The 17,595-nt window shown below is 33.0% G+C and overlaps 2 protein-coding genes across 2 annotated transcripts; one reads left to right on the top strand and one right to left on the bottom strand.

The window, feature by feature from the left end:
* Positions 1-3,692: 3,692 nt before the first annotated feature.
* Positions 3,693-7,127, bottom strand: LOC105972426 (putative polygalacturonase At1g80170). The gene is made up of 9 exons (XM_012997382.2): positions 6,747-7,127; positions 6,033-6,164; positions 5,720-5,890; positions 5,601-5,621; positions 5,099-5,306; positions 4,786-4,867; positions 4,603-4,711; positions 4,400-4,516; positions 3,693-4,313 (listed from the first exon to the last, which is right to left on the bottom strand). The coding sequence occupies exons 1-9, from the start codon at positions 7,005-7,007 to the stop codon at positions 4,077-4,079; spliced, it is 1,338 nt and encodes a 445-aa protein (XP_012852836.2). The 5' UTR covers positions 7,008-7,127; the 3' UTR covers positions 3,693-4,076.
* Positions 7,128-12,645: 5,518 nt separating this feature from the next.
* LOC105972436 (SNARE-like superfamily protein) lies at positions 12,646-16,591 on the top strand. The gene is made up of 5 exons (XM_088816640.1): positions 12,646-12,852; positions 12,995-13,080; positions 13,265-13,329; positions 15,368-15,450; positions 16,200-16,591. The coding sequence occupies exons 1-5, from the start codon at positions 12,772-12,774 to the stop codon at positions 16,290-16,292; spliced, it is 408 nt and encodes a 135-aa protein (XP_088672766.1). The 5' UTR covers positions 12,646-12,771; the 3' UTR covers positions 16,293-16,591.
* Positions 16,592-17,595: the final 1,004 nt, after the last annotated feature.

Below are 17,595 nucleotides of genomic sequence, written 5' to 3'. Positions count from 1 at the left end.
CTCCTCGTATCGAATATTGATAGTAGACAATCCGGTCAACCGAGAAGCCTCAACAAAAGCATTCTTTAAAGGCTACATATAAAATTGAATGAAGAAATCAGATACAAAATAAAGCAATAATTCATTGTTACACTAAAAAAGAGAGTATGATGAATATACCATTGCATGTAGGTGATACCAATGCAATTCTTTTTCAAGAATTCTCTCAATATCTCCGAAACAGAAAAAAAAAAAGTATGTGGAAAAGTTGAAGAATGTACATCATGTTGAATGATAATTTATAGTAGAGTTAGTGAATATAAAAAAGGTAACAAAAAAAGTAATTAATATAAATTGATGATAAAATTTATTGTGAAATTAATTCATTAATACTATGGGTGACTATGGTAAGTTTTGTTATTTTGAAATTAATAATAATTTGTGATATAGGTGGTGGAACATAATTGCATTTCAGTCCCACGATTTTTTTTAATATTCTTTTTAATATGATGCAATGGACCCAAAAGGAAAATCAATAACCAATAAAAAGACACCATTTTGACATGTAGGAGAGATATAATATTTAAAAATTATTGTTGTGAAATTAATTAATTAGTAATATGGGTGAATATGGTAAGTTGGGTTATTTTGAAATTAATAATAATATGTGATATATGTGGTGGGACATAATTGCATTTCAGTCCCACGATTTTTTTAATGAAAATATTATAATAAAAAAAAATCGTTAACCAATAAAAGGACACTATTTTGCCATGTAGGATAGATGAAATTTGAAAATTGGGTTTTTTTGGCAATTAATATAATATTGTGTATAAAATTTAATTAACCCAAATTAAGTGGAATGTCCATTTATATATTTATGTTTTTTTAATATGAAGCAATGGATTAAAAAGGAAAATCAATAACCAATAAAAAGACACCATTTTGACATGTAGGAGTGATAAAATTTAAAATTCATTATTGTGAAATTAATTCATTAATACTATGGGTGACTATGGTAAGTTGGGCTATTTTGAAATTAATAATAATATGTGATATATGTGGTGGAACATAATTGCATTTCAGTCCCACAATTTTTTAATGAAAATATTATAATAAAAAAAATCATTAACCAATAAAAAGACACTATTTTGCCATGTAGGATAGATGAAATTTGAAAATTGGGTTTTTTTGGCAATTAATATAATATTGTGCATAAAATTTAATTAACGGAAATTAAGTGGAATGTCCATTTATATATTTACGTTTTTTAATATGATGCAATGGATTAAAAAGGAAAATCAATAACCAATAAAAAGACACCATTTTGACATGTAGGAGAGATAAAAAAATAAAAACTAATAATGTGAAATTAATTCATTAGTAATATGGGTGAATATGGTAAGTGGGGTTATTTTGAAATTTATAAAACATTATGAACTCAATCTCCTCAATTAGAAAACTTTGATTGTGTATCTTAGTTTTATATATAATATAGATAATAATAATAATAATAATAATAATAATAATAATAATAATAATAATAATAATAATAATAATAATAATAATAATAATAATAATAATAATAATAATAATAATAATAATAATAATAATAATAATAATAATAATAATAATAATAATAATAATAATAATAATAATAATAATAATAATAATAATAATAATAATAATAATAATAATAATAATAATAATAATAATAATAATAATAATAATAATTTGGATTATAATAGATTTAATTAATTCTATATTGGCTAATTAATCATCAGTTAGCAAATTTACTTCCTTGTACTAAATTTAATTTTAAAATAAATAGATTTTGGTAATAAATGTGATTTTTTTCAATAAAAGCCTTAACCCAATAACAATTACATCCTAATTTGTAGTAATTCTGTATTTTAAGGATAAAATTAATGGCATTTTTTATTATGGGCATGGGTTATACTTTTTCCATATTTGTTAATGTACTTGTTATTTATTCAACCAGATTCAATATATATATATATATATATATATATATATATATATATATATATATATATATATATATATATATATATATATATATATATATATATATATATATATATATATATATATATGCTTATTAATGAGTGGATCTCTATTCTTACGGATTGAAATACTTTTAGGTCGCTCATTCGGCATTTGAGCTGCAACGAGTGGACCCCTTCCCTTTAACTACTTCAGACACGTGGCAGTAGTTTTCGGCATTCTCTACCATTGTGGATTCTAAGACTTTTGAGTTGCCCAATCGACATTTCAGCAGCATCACATACATTAACTTATAAAAAAAGGAAAATACTATAGGGAAAAAAAAAATCAAGACCAATTAAATTAGCACAAAGTCTTCATATATACTACATTAGGTTAGTAAATTAATCACAAGACAAATTTATTTCATAGACTACTTTAATATCATTGACATGCGTACATACTTATATACATACAAAAATACTAGTATATATATATATATATAATCTAGGGGCCGATATAAAATAACACACAGTTTTCGACGGAATTGCTTGAATAACTTGAACTACAATCTGCCTAACCTTTTTTATAAAATCACATACATCGCACGTGTCAAATTACTAGTATACATACAAAAATACTATATATTTTTATTTTTATCAATATCTTCAAGTGCCCGAACTTTGCTCGACTAGACTACGAAGAAGTAAAATGTTTTTAAGCATAGTTCATAATAATTAAAATTTTCTCCAAGTGAGAAATTATTTGCTAGTAATTAATTAACTAGTAAGCGCCCCTTTTAAGCATTTGATCATAGTTGTTCTCTATTATTGACTCCATTCTCTGCAGAAGAAGTTGCTGCCTAAATCTCCTTATGAATGCCTCTGCACTTTCATTTATGTCCTCCGTTGCCTTCTTCTCCGCCTTCTTTGGCGGCGGCGCCGCCACCACTTTCCCACCGCCTCGTCGGCCGTCCACCGCTGCAGGCTTGTCCCGTAAATCCATATTCATATTCTTTTTTTTTTCTTTGTGGATGCTGATTTTGTGAAACTCTACTACTTGCAATGCATAGCGAGAGGGAATTAATACATTATTTATAGATGAGAAGTTTGAGCTACATGATTGTTTAATTGTATTAAATAATTAATTATTAATGTTATTATCATTGCCACAAATTAAGTATCTCTACCTAATAAGAGAATACCTAAAAGTAGTCTATATATATAGCTCGTTAGGTAAATATTTGAACATTATTTATTCATTTATTTTTGTCTAAAATATTTAATCTTTTTTGGTCTAAAAATGATACATATTTGGGGAGAGGGTGCCAATTATTTGGGAAGCTAAGTTTGTTAGGTAGGAATCTATCCTTTAATTTATCAATAGAATCATTCTTTTCTTATACTTTCTGCATTCTTGGACTAATTCATTATTAGGATACCTAATTTTGTGTCGAAATTTCTAGAATGTTGGTAGCTTTGTTCGAAATAGTGATATATGTTGATTTGTGATTCAATCTTCTAGAAGCTGAAGAATGTATTGATCGAGAGGAGCTCAAGATCGAACGGTGAAGAATGGAGCAGCTCAAGCTACCAACGACCGAAGAGTTGATGAAAAAACAGTTTCAGTTTTTTCTAGTGTGTGTTCTTGGTGAATTTGTAATACTCTTAGTGTATTTTCGACAGTTTGCCAATCCAAAAAGAAAATAAATAAATAAAAATAAAAAATAGGCATCCTCTGTTTTGGACATTAATCAATGACAAATAGCTTAGTAATTACTAATTAATCACCGTTAAACGATTTATATATTCACCGCAAACCTCCACGAACCATAGTACAACATATATATCTTACGTAGCCGAATTCAGAGCTTTTATGCTTAGAAAAGAAAACATCTTCGTCTTTCTGCAAGCTTGCTGAGCTGGACTTGTCATCGTGTCGAATATAGATGCAGTTTATTCTATGTTACACTCGGTGCAACATATCTGACCGCACACGTGTGGAGATATATATATACCACACATTTTTAGACACACTTGTATGTAAACGTGCATGATTATGTATAAATTATAAATATATAAACGTGGAATCTACAATACCGACGAAATGCAAGAAGGTGGACAGATCGAACCCGAGCTAGTGCCGTAAGCTTCCCAACAAAAAGACTGCGCAATAATCATCTCGGAAAATGAAACGAGCTGAATATTTTCCAAATATATTTTTTTACACGGATGGCTTTCGCTACATGACAAAACGATAGCATCCTCTGTTGCTGATGTGCCTTTGATGTTTCGGAAAGAAACGCTGTCAATTATCACTGCTGAAGTCTGTATTGTAACAAATTTTTTTTTTAATATTTCTTGTTAATTTGAGTATAGCCAGAATATTTAGAGAAAATTAAAATAATTAATACCTGATTTAAACAAGGGATTGGAGAGTCGCAGTAATATTGATCGATTATAATCGGATTCGATACATTGTGCATTTGTATATTCTGGAAGGTGATTTTCCTTGCAAAACCGCTGCCTCCCTGAGAAAGGCTTAAGAGGTTTAAACGAGGTGTGTGAATGTGAAAATATATGGAAAATAAATTGTAAAGAAATGTTTTATTATTACCTGCCATGTTTTTATTCTGACCCCATTTTCGGTATTTGTCAAAACTGCCCCATCGACGACAACATCTCTCACTGCAGCGGATGAATTTGATTTTCCCAAACTTCCGATACTGAAAATATAAGACATTATTATAAGCTATATAGCTAATTGGAACAATTTTTGCATTAAATAATATATATATACCTAATACCATGGCCTGGTCCACACACAATGTTCTTTATACGAACACGTGAAGAATTGCCGACTATTGATATACAGTCATCTCCTGCCAAAAAAAATCAGACCAAAAAGAAAAAAAAGTTAGAAATTTCAAGAATTCACAGAACATATGATTTTACTTGACATTTTAAAACGACACTAATTAGGCATGTATATAAAACGGCACTATTTAGTCAGCCAAGAAAACGTATGCATGTTGGTCTTTTTTGTAAGACCGAGACGAATTTTCATTTCTTCGTTATTGAAGTGTAATTTGGTAATAATCGAAGAAACAAACCTGTGCCGATAATGGCATCTTTGAGTTCAAAATGTGTCGACGCACTTATGTGGACCCCGTCGGTGTTAGGACTATCGGCAGGAGCTGTAACTCTCACACCAGAAACTGCAACATGCACACAGTTAGTAAACGCCACGTGCATTTGTTGACTGTTAACCAGAGTAATATCTCTGACTTTCAAGTTGTTGCATTTATGGAAAGTAATCGCCTGCATCATTTTCCAATCGACCTTAAAAATCAGAGTAAATTGCAAAAGAAAAAAAAAAACAAAACAAAAACCCTTGTGTTTTTTTCGAATTGCCTAGAAATATTCCCATGTTATATTTATTACCATAAACCCCTCAAGCGGTAACTTTCAATCTTAGGGGATTATGCTAATAGAAATAACATACGGATTTTTTTCGACAATTAGAATAAATACACGGTGCAAAATGCAAAAAAAAAAAAAAAAAAAAAGAAGCAAGGAAATCAAGAAAATCAAAGAAATGCAAGCAGTACTAACCGTTGGCGCATGTGTGCAAGGCTGCAAATAAATAATATCAGAATAAGTTTCAGACAAAATAATGAGAGCATTATATGGCTGTGATTGTGAAAAAATACGATAAAATAAGATCAGTGTACATTTGATTCGTTGATCTTGCAAGACCGGGCCCACCATCTCTGCCCCATTCCATCAATAATTCCGCCCCCTTCTACAGTGAGTTGCTTCACTCCATGAAAATAAAGCCACTTATGTACATTCGAACCGTTCCATACCTCAGGATCACGGGGTGCAACAACAGTACCAGAAATCTATTCGTATATATTGAAATATTTTATCAATATAAGTTTCGTGTGATCAACAACACTCTATAAATTGCATATATTTAGTATTTATTAGTTCTGAATTACAATTTTGGAAGAAAGTATATTAGTAAGGGAATTAAGCTCTTACTCTTAGTGTCACATTTGACTCGCAAGGCCCCGGAAAGTCGATAGGTTTTACTAGATACGAGTTCCCTTTTGGAATCACAATTTTCACGGTCGATGGTATCGAACATGCCACCTTCCAAACATTTTGCAGAATCTGAAACATCGAAAAAAAAATAATTACTACAAGATAGATACAAAGGATTTTTTTTCCCCGGAAAATAAAGGATGCATTACTCAATAATTATATCTAAAGATCATACAAAATGCTTTCGATTACGATACCTGCATTTATTCAGTGAAAAACCGATCGAAATAAACAAAATTTAGTCAAGACTCTAAATCTTAAGCTGAATCTGATAACAGTACAGAAGTAAGGGCTAGCTCATAGCTAATTTTAATGAGAAATAACTAAATCGAGGCTCACTCGATTATTCCGACGAAACAGTGTAATCTATAGCTAATTTCTACATTATAATCCAAATGAAATTGATGGATTATAAGTTTATAAAAATACTTGTCATAAAACCAAACGCATGATTTTCTGCAAGAATGTGAACTCTCTCATTATGAACCCTAGCAATCCACCACAAAAACCCCCAAAACGAATTGAAAATTCAACAATCACTAAATCAAAATAATTAAATAAACACACTTTCCCACGCAGTAAAAAGTGTAGGATAAAAATGAAAAGAAAATGAATAATAATAATAATAATAATGGAAATGTTGATTAATACCTTGGTGTTATCAGTAATTCCGTCGCCATTGGCACCGAAATCATCGATGTTGAGTACAATTTTTGACCTGCTGAAATTGTTTTCGTAGAGCCCAGATGAGGGGAGCTGAATTATTGGATCAAAACCATTTGAATTCGGAATATTCGATAGCAGATAAATGCTGATGATGTATAACAGCATTTGAAGAAAATAATTTTTGAAATAACAAGTGCAGAATGCATTTGAAGAAGAAGAAGAAGAAGAAGATATCAGCTTGCTCATCTTCTTTTCAAGGTATCATCATTCATTCATTCATCAATCATGTATGTATAATTGGCTTTTTCACAACTGGGCACGAATTTATTAATATTTTATTATTGTGTTTGACTTTTGAATTTATTTGGTTGTGTCGTATTATCTATTAGTATTTTAATTTTAGATGAAAGGAAAATAAATTAATGTACTTCTAAGAAAAATATTTGCATTACTCAAATCAATTCGATTTTACATATAAATGTATTTGATTAAATTCAATTACATTGATTATCTACTGAGTAATGACTAATTAATTATCTAGTAAAGATAATATTTGGTTATTTAATATTTATACTGGGTCTACCTATGTAGCTCGGACATGCAAACAATGATACGCGAAAGTGGGAAGACGGACAGGGGAAATGGTATGTCCAAAAAATGGGAATACTAAAACGCGGGGAGAATGTGTAAATATTAGTAGTATATGAATATGTTTTATAAACATATATATGTTTATATTCACAAATACTATTGATGATTAAATTATACAAATAATGAGTGGAACAACACAAATACTTGAAAATTAACTATTGTAACATGTTTCTAACTTTTCTAAAATTGCAATATGGTCCATAAGGTGTCCGACAAGTGTTCTTAAATGTCGAATACGAAACGTATCCGCAAGAAGTTGATGTTTCCGTGCTACATAGATGTCTACTAGTAATTTTTTTTAAATATAATTTATCAATAGCGTACATATCTTTTAAGTGATTGAATATATGTTATATCGAATAACAAAATTAGGTGGTATTTGCAGAATTACATGTAATAGTAGATGTCGGTGATTGTGAATAGTGGTGAAAACTGAAAACTAGACATATCGAATCGAAATTGGTCTTTTTTGAATTGGCCAGACTTTCAATTTTGATTTAAAAAATTCCGGATCCTGACAAAATCAGGTAACTTCAGAATTTCGATTCTTTTTAGAAAATCTTAGCACATTTATTGTTTTCACGTATGTTATGAAAATATTCGAAATTTTTCTATATTTGAAGGAAACATTTCAAATAATGTTTATCAAATAATAATATGTATTTTATCTAATAATTATACAATTATATGTATACAACTTTTTGGTTTTTTTCCTTTTTGTTTTAGAAAAAAATTGCGATTAACAAAAAAACAATTGAATCTATCCAAAAGTGAATTTGGATCCATTGGACTTGGGAAAATTACAACTGTCCCTTCAAGTAAGGTCTATTTACAAAAACAACCCTCATTTTGCAATAAACATGTCCACCTCTTGAAATTTGTAAATTCTTTTTTTTTTTTTTTTTTTTGAAATTTGTAAATTTACCTAACACCCTTTTGCAGGGGCAAATGTAAGAAATTTACAAATTGCAGGGGATGGATGTGATTTCTCAAATGGGCTTGCTATTATCAGTGTGGTTTTTACCGGTCGCAGTGCAAAATAATTCATTTTTTTTTTCTTTTCCAAATCTTATCCAAATACCCTCTCAAACACTCTCAACCTTTTTATTCTTAAAATTTATCAATATTAGTAATTTTTCGACCAATATCAGTTAGAGCACAAGTATTATCGACATGGATGACAACGGCTTCGATTTTGAGGTGAAAATACACGTTTTTTGTTCGTTTCCAACGTTTTTACACATTTCGTGTTATAACACACGAAATATATGCTTTCATTTCGTGTAACACTATACGAAATCTGTATTAAAATTGTTTGTTGTTTGTTTCGTACCCAATCATACGAAATTCAAGCTTCCATTTCGTGGTAAACACTACGAAATGCAAGTTCTTATTTCGTGTGTGTTTACACGAAATGTAGCTTACATTTCGTATGTTTTTATACGAAATCCCTTAAATATTGTCTCTTAATTTTAAATATTTATGCAGGAACTAAGAGAACAATCTCACGATCATAGTCACTTCTTTGAACGTGGTATTGTGTGTGATAGTAGAGAAGCGTTAATTATGTGGGCAAAAGACACAGCAATTAGTCATAATCATCGACTGATTAATTATTGTAAATCAGAAAAATATCATGTTTTAACGTGTGCAACATATCAATTTGGACGACACGTACTATTAAAGAAACGTTCTTGTCCGTTCAGGTTAATTGGCAAAAAATCAACGGAGGATGGATTATGGCGATTGAGTGTGAGTAATGGTAATCATAACCATCTGCCGGGTATTTGAAAGTTTAACTTATGTTTAAATTTGTATTTGTTTTAATTTTGCATTCAAACTTATGTTTTGGAATATTTAAATTTGTAACGTTGTGTTTTGCATTTTATATGTTTAACCTATGTTTTTGGAATGATTAAATTTGTAAGGTTATTTGTAAGGTTGTTTAAATATGTACTTTAATTTCTTCAGTTGTACGTAGTTTCTAAATTCAAATCATAAAACTAGTGAATTAAAATACAAAACAACAAACTAGTAAATTAAATAGTTCGTAATAATAATAAACAAAATTAGTAAAATAATTAGTTCCTAATTAAAAATAAAAATAAATTATTAAATTAAATAGTTCCTAACAATAATAAAAATGCATAGTCCTAATAATAATAAAAATAAACTTTAAAATTAAATAGTTCATAAAAATATATAACTGGCAAAAAAAACCGATAAACTACCGCCTCGCTCTTCTCGGCGGCTGCACCTCATGATCGTCGTTGTCGTCATCGTCGTCGTCGTTGTCGTTGTCACGGTCGATGCCAAGATATCGGGCGGCGGGCTGCATAATATCTCCAAGATCGGCACGTAGATCGGCAAACTGCTGCATCCAGTCATGTCCAGTGCTCCTGGTGATCGGGTACAGGGCACGTACTACCTGGTAATAAGCCGGCTGATATGGTGGCCTCACATTCTCTCGATGCACTGGAGCCGGGCCTACGTCGGGGTTGTTGATCTTCGGATGAGTCCGATCGGTGTACCACTCCATGTAGTGCTCGTCGACTTCCCCCTGTTGTCGTGCCGTCTTGTATGCGCGGGCACGAATGGAATGAGCCTGGACCATGTCCCACATCCCACCCGGAAATGGGTAGTTGACTTTGTAGGATGTACCTCCTTTGGGACCGCGTGAACATGGCTCCATCGACGGAATCAAGCCGCGCGGTATATCCTGAACCCACCCGAACTGTCGGACGCAACGATCGGGCATATACGGCTCTACGACCCACATGTACTGGATCGTGCCATGATACAACGTACGAGGGATACTCTCGTGTATATCCCGACCATACGGTAGCCACTCGACCTAAACAGAAAACAATATAAATACATAAATCAAAAAATTCATATTTAAACAAACTACAAACATAAACCGAAAAATTCATATTTAAAAAAATATAAATACATAAATACAAAAGACTTACATCATCCGCTGTCATATTGTCGAGTAAACCTCGAATATGCTCGAGCGTGCCCGCTTTTGGCGGCGCGTTCCACCTCTTGCATCGAGGCTGAAACTCGCGGTAGCGCTCGCTCTCCTCCGGCGGCTGGAATCTAGGGAAATACTCGTATATCCAGCACTGCAATATTTTATTTAAAGATATTCAAATTTATTAAAATATATTAAAATTTACAAAATATATTAAAATTTATTAAAATATATTAAAATGAACAAAATAAGTTCAAAATATATTAAAATTTACCTGAAGAAGGGTGGTGCAACCCGCCAAGCCCCTCGACTGTGCTCGGCTGCATATACCCAACTCTCTGTATAGATTGGCCAAACAGGCCGAACCCCACGAATACGTGCCGACCTGATCAAGCACTGAATCCTCGAGCACGTGCATATACCACGGTTTCACCCGATCACATGTCTTGTCGGGGAATAAAATCGATCCGAGGAGAAACACCAGGTATATCTGAACTCGACGTCTCATGGGCGTGTCGGGCATCAACAACTGTCCCTGTAACATCCTCCATGTGGGGCCCCCATGCTTCCATGACTCGTCAATCTCCTCAAACTCGAGGTTTAAGGCCTCGGACAGCAAATACACGCAGTTTGTCCGCTCGATGGCATCGTCGTACCTAGGCGCGACCACCCGTCCCTCCACATTGGCACCTAGAATCATATGGACATCGTGGAGAGTGATAGTCATCTCTCCCCACGGCATATGGAAGCTGTTCGTCTCCGGCTGCCACCGCTCCACGAATGCAAACAACAACGGAGTATATAGGCCCTGTAAATAACATCGGGCTAGGGGATACAAACCGGTCATCCGCAGAAAATGCTTGTCTACGGATACATCTACGTCTTCTAGGGCAGCTGCTATCTTCTCGTAGTTGAATTGGTTTAGGGAGTTGATACGGGACTCCACTCGTCCAACCGGACGTTCCTGCAATCATTTATTTAGAAAACATATTAATTAATCAACTATAAAAATATTTTAATAGAAGATACAAAAATTATAATATTAAAATTAAAACAAGTAATTAATTAACTTACTTCTCCCCTCCAAATATATGCCGCTACGTGCGACTTGAAACTCGGTATCAAAGACGGATCCCGCGGGCCACCGGAAAATGGACCATCTAGCACATCCGGATTGACTCGAGTATGAGGTCGACCACCACGACCTCAACGGCCCCGTCCTCGGCCTCCACGACCTCTACGACCTCCACGAGCTACAACCTCAGTCTCGTGAACGGGGTCCACAACATCCTCCTCTTCCTCCTCCTCCATAGCACGAGAAGACCCAACATCGGGATGTGGAACTGATGATCTGGCTTCACCAGCTCTCTCAGCCTCTCGCCTACGTCGTGTAGACATAGTCATGCGCTCGCGCTCTTGATGTTCAGCCTCTTCACGAACTGCTCGCATAATTGCACTTGATTTCCCTTTGCCTGCCATCTGTTAAATAAAACACTATTAACATCAGTCTAAATAATAATAATAAATAAAATAAATCTTAAAAAAAAAAAATGAACCGTGCTATTTCACTGTCATTTCGTGGACAAGCACACGAAATTAGTGCCTCCATTTCGTGTAAGAACACACGAAATACAAGCACTAATTTCGTGTGCTTGTCCACGAAATGACAGTGAAACAGCCAAAACACATACGTTTCGTGTGCAATTACACGAAACACAAGCTTACATTTCGTGAGAAATCACACGAAATGTAAGCTTGTGTTTCCTGTAATTGTACACGAAACGTAAGAAAAACAAACAAATGCGATAATTTCGTGTAAAAACTCACGAAATTAGCCCCTTAATTTCGTGAGTTTCTACACGAAATGTAACTTTTTTCCGAAAACTTTCGAATGTTTTCAAAATACTCAAAACGTATAGATTTTCGACGAAATTTGTTAATATACTACTATAAAAAACATTGGGTCAATGAATTCGAGTTCGAATTTTACCTTAAATCGTTGTTGAATTGCTCGTTTAATTCGCAAGAACTCGAAGAACTTGGATAGGGTTTGAGAGAATTTTGAATTTTCTTAAGAAAAGTTACAAATGAAATAAAGTCGCACTGCAAGCCGGTAAAAGTTGTTCTATGAATAGCATTTCAGTTTCTCAAATAAAGGAGTTTGGTTTGTAATTATACTTTACCTCAGGGAGGTAGTTGTAATTTACCCATTGTACTTTATAATTATATTATTGATGAATTGGGCCGTTACAAACTTTTTTTCTTCTTTATTAATGATTGGGCCTTGTTAAATTTAGAGAAAAAAAGAATTACAGAAACAAAGGAGAAATAGCGAAGGAGACGAGTGAGAGAGAGTGAGAGAGAGGAGAGAGAGAGAGATCGATGGCGAGTACTGCGTGTTTCATGATAGTCAGCAAAAATGACATTCCGATTTACGAAGCTGAAGTTGGTACTGTGCCGAAGGTAATCGTTATTCTTCCATTTCCCCCAATTCGTATTAGCTTGATTTTAAATTTTTTTCCCCCACGAATTTCGTTGTGTTCTATTTATGATTATTATTAAATTTTTTATTTATTTTTGATGAATTTGCAATCGATTATTGTAGAAAGAGGATGCTGCTCATCAGCACCAGTTCATTTTACATGCCGCGTTGGACATTGTTCAGGACATGGCGTGGACTACCAGTGCTATGTGAGATCTCAACCCTGTTTCTCTCTGTGCTGTATGTATCTTGTATCTATAATATGTGTGTGTGATTATGGAGAAATTGGTACGATTTGTTGAGAACCTCGGGAAAATACTAGCTGGTTTATTAGTTATTTATGTAGTTTTTGGCATTGAATTGTATTTTTTGTGTGTGTGTTTTGTGAATCAGGTTTCTAAAAGCAATTGACAGATTCAATGACTTGGTGGTATCGGTTTACGTGACTGCAGGTCATATCCTTTCGTTTTGGTTTTGACGAAATTCGATTCTTTACATATCTATTTTGAGGAAATTATTTGAACAAATTAAACGAATGGTATGGCATTCATAATCTTTTGATATATAGTGAACAGAGTAATTCATTTGTGTCACGAGACTGAGTAGTAATTAGTTATTCCGTTCAAAGAATTATCGAGAAATAGTTGATGGTATAGGTGTTGATGTAGGCGCGTTTATGTGGAATGCAAATTTAGGCCTTCCTTCATAAATATATTCACCTTGAATTTTTTTTCCCTTTTCCGTCAGTTACGTTAGTACATGAATTTAGTGAATACTACACCATCATGTGGTTTTCCAATCCCGTCTTACAAAATCAGCATTGATTTTACCTTTGTATTAGTGCTCTCTATTTTGCATTGAAATTATAGAGGTTTTGTGCGCGGGAATGGATTTCAGTTCTTCGATGCCAAATTGTAGATTCTAAACCTTTTCTTTTCTTCTTCTGAAATAGGATTTCAACTGTACCATTGATTTTTCTTTTTTAATTTCCAAGAAGATCCTCAGTAGCTGAGAGTGGTAAACTCTACATGATACAAGGCTGAAAAAATATCACTTCTATCGGAAAGATTAAATTTCTTGATTGATTTGATGAAGGACTCGTTACCCATAATAACTTGATATTGTTCAAACAACTATAACAAGCTTGCTATTAGGAATTTGAAATCCATTGTCTGATCCGTTCAAATTAAATTGACCAGTTCCTAAGTCTGATTAGATCTTGAACCTTATTCAGCCATCTAGAAGCTGCACTATTTTATACGTGGGAATCTTGAGCCCGTGTCTTACCACAGCCTTAGTAATTCTGGTCCACTGTTTCTTTTTCTTTTTATAGTCTCGTCGAGCTTACTTTCTGTATCAAGATTATGATACACAGTTATTGGCACATGTAGTAGGATTTGGAACTTTTATGACTTACATTAGTTTCCCCCAGTCCTTTTTATGGAACTTTAAGTGTATAGGTATTCGATGTTTTTAGATTCAAGGGTTTTGGTACTCGAATAGTTCCGGAGCAGAGGGAAAACTTTGATGCTAGAACTTAGTTCTGTTTGGAATCGTTAAAAGTGAAGGACATTCTTGTTTCAAAAGATGCTCATTGCTTATTTTCCTCAAGTTATATGGCATATCGGCCAACAGTTACAGGAAGTCAATCAACCTGTAAATAAATAAGTATGAAATCTTCAAGTAATAGATAGAGTTATTATCTATGTCATTTTGAGTTTGTATTATGATGATTTTCTTGGTATTGCTACGAAAAAAGCTCTTCCTCCCCCCCCCCCCCCCCCCCCCCCCCTTTTTTTTCCTATTTTCATTTTCTTCCGTCTCTTCCGACTTTCGGAATCTCGATAACTGTAATTGTGTCATGAGTTTCAGTTTTCCGAGATAAGATATAGTTGGCATGCCACAAAGCCATACCCAATTATTTCCTCGTAACGCACTCTTCATGGTTACTCTCTGTCTTAGGCTAACCCTTCATTTCCTGCTGCATAATGCAGTAAGGTATAACTGGCCTTTTCAAATTAAAAAATAAATTGGTTAGTTATTCTCATCAGATGGTCAGCGTTCCTTCACCTTTTTGGCTTAGAAACTTCTTTTACCTAAGAATGCTTAATTTATTTGGATGTTTTGTAACTTTCACATATTGTCTAAAACTATAGCTTTGTTCTTAAATGTGATCTGGATATAGGAATTAGGAGTAATTATATTGCAGACAAATCATGTTCATATATATATATATATATATATATATATATATATATATATATATATATATATATATATATATATATATATATATATATATATATATATATATATATATTTCAGCTATACTCTACGTTTTCCAGTTTTTCTTCCGGAGTTGAATTAACTGAATTCATAGTTCCATTTCACTCCTACCAATTTGTCAAACTTAGAAATACATTTTATTTTGTTAATTAATGTGACTAATTCCCATATGTCCTTATTTGTTTCCTTAACTGATAAAGTTCATACATACTCGATTAATGCTGCTTCACGACTCTCGTAATGACGACGGGATCAAGAGTTTCTTCCAAGAGGTTCACGAGTTATATATCAAGGCAAGTTCTATTTCATGATTCGTTATCATTTTTTAATGTCATTAATCAAATACTTTTACCTTATGTTGCAGCACAACATTCGAAGTCCCCTTTAATAGAGTTGCTTTTATCTATCCTAGGTGTATATATTTGATTTCTAACAACACCTTCACCTACCTGAACTGCTTGAAAATCTGATATCAGCAATGCAAGTGGATTAGGTGAATGTGTAAGATTGATCAAAAACATTAAAATCTTGGAATAGATAGATAAAAAAATTGATCGATTGAGAACCCAAAATAATGTGAATTTAATTTAACAAAGAACAAGTACTTCGCTTGCTCCCTTTTTTTTTTTTTTTTTTTTTTTTGTTATCTTGTTTCTGATTGTGGGATTTAATAAAGATTATGAGTTGTGATTGCGAAAGAAAGTGTCTTTTTTTTTGGTGGGGGGCGTAATAACGTAATAAAGTCTTTTTCCTCTTCGATTGAGTGAGAAAGAGAAACGATGTGAAGTTCTAGCTCTGTCAATTTCCACCTAGCCTGCTTTTAGAAAGACTTGTGGCTGACCTTTTTGTTTCCACTGTCTTCGTAAAATTCGAATAGTTTCAATGCTAGAAAGATTCAAGTAGTTTTCTAATGCGAGTCGAATTATATCAATCTGTAGAATTTATTTTTCTCTTTCTCCTTCTCCTTAGAGAAAGGAACACGAGTAATATTCAGTGAATGCATATAACAAATTTGACGAACTACGAGTCTTCGTTTTTTCAGACTCTTCTCAATCCCCTCTACCTACCCGGAAGTCGCATCACATCATCGCATTTCGATACAAAAGTCCGAGCCCTCGCTAGAAAATACATGTGAAACCCCTTCTCGCCCGTTCCACCGTCGTCGTCTTCTCCAAAGGTGTGCTATGTTAACCAAATTACTTTCTCTCTCAACTTTGTTGTATCAACACACTTAAGTAAATGTTTTATTTTATTTTATTCAAGGATTAAGTATAATTGCAACATGATTTCTAATTTTTGTTAATATAGTATTATAATCCCTTTATTGCCTTTTTCCATGTTACAAAAGACATGATCTAATTCTAAAACTATAACAATGTAAAGAATTGGCATGGATCTGTCTTTATCATTGCTAATGGGATGAAACTTGGCGCATTTGTGAGTATGATGTGATGTGTTGTATTGATATACAGCTGGCTATCTCGTGACTTAATTATCATTTAGTTAACTGTCAATTAACTTATGATTATATCTTATTACTATTAATTTCATACTAATTTGTGTGTCCCATTCCCATAAGCATATGACTTTCTTTTTTTATAAGGGAAATTAGATAAAAATTCTATCACTTGGTTGGAAATATTAAAGGTAAGGACTAATTAAAGTTCATAGATTTTGATTTTGATTTGAGCCAATCACCTCTATGTATCTTTTAATTATCTTTTGCCAAATGTACCCATACAGATCATTTTTAGTTGGATGATTTCAATCAGTTGAGTCAACTAATTTCAGTCAACTCTCTCTTCTCTCGAGTTAACTGGTTTTTCGAGTCAAATACTCAATCGACTTAACTTAGTCGATTGAGTTGAGTTAACTGAGAAGAGAAGGCGGGCGTATTAGCACTTGAACTATAGCGTTTAAGAGGGTGAAGGACTTTTAACTAACATAGTGTGATCGTATTTTGTTTGGCCAAATTATGGCCGCCCCCTGAGGTAATTACGAAAAATCCCTCTTGTTTGGGTAATTACAACCATTCTTTCAACTATGTAATGCCTTACAAAAAATCCCTCCTTCAGTAGGTAAATTGAACACTGTAAAGATGGACGTGTAAGAATATACATAGTTGAGGGTGGTTGTAACTACCCAAACAAGAGGAGTTTTTCGTAATTTGACATTATCTCGGAGCTCAGGAGCGACTGTAATTTGCCTTTTGTTTTTCTTTTGTTTTCTGAAATTACCCCTTTTTTTTAACGATGTTTTAACTAATTAGGGCTTGTTTGGCATGATGTTATTGATCGAAGAAAAACATCAAGTGACTAAAAAATCTTTTCTTATTGTTTTTTTTATTTAATAGCTATTTTATAAGGTCACATGCATTGTCTAATTATTCAAGCAGATCTCTGAACAGTGAGTTAGTTACTGACCCATAGCACAATTTA

This window comes from Erythranthe guttata, chromosome 4, assembly GCF_056151865.1.
Source record: "Erythranthe guttata isolate IM_541 chromosome 4, IM_541, whole genome shotgun sequence".
Lineage (NCBI taxonomy): Eukaryota > Viridiplantae > Streptophyta > Magnoliopsida > Lamiales > Phrymaceae > Erythranthe > Erythranthe guttata.
Note: the sequence above shows the minus strand (reverse complement) of the source record. Positions and strands in the feature narration are given on the sequence as shown.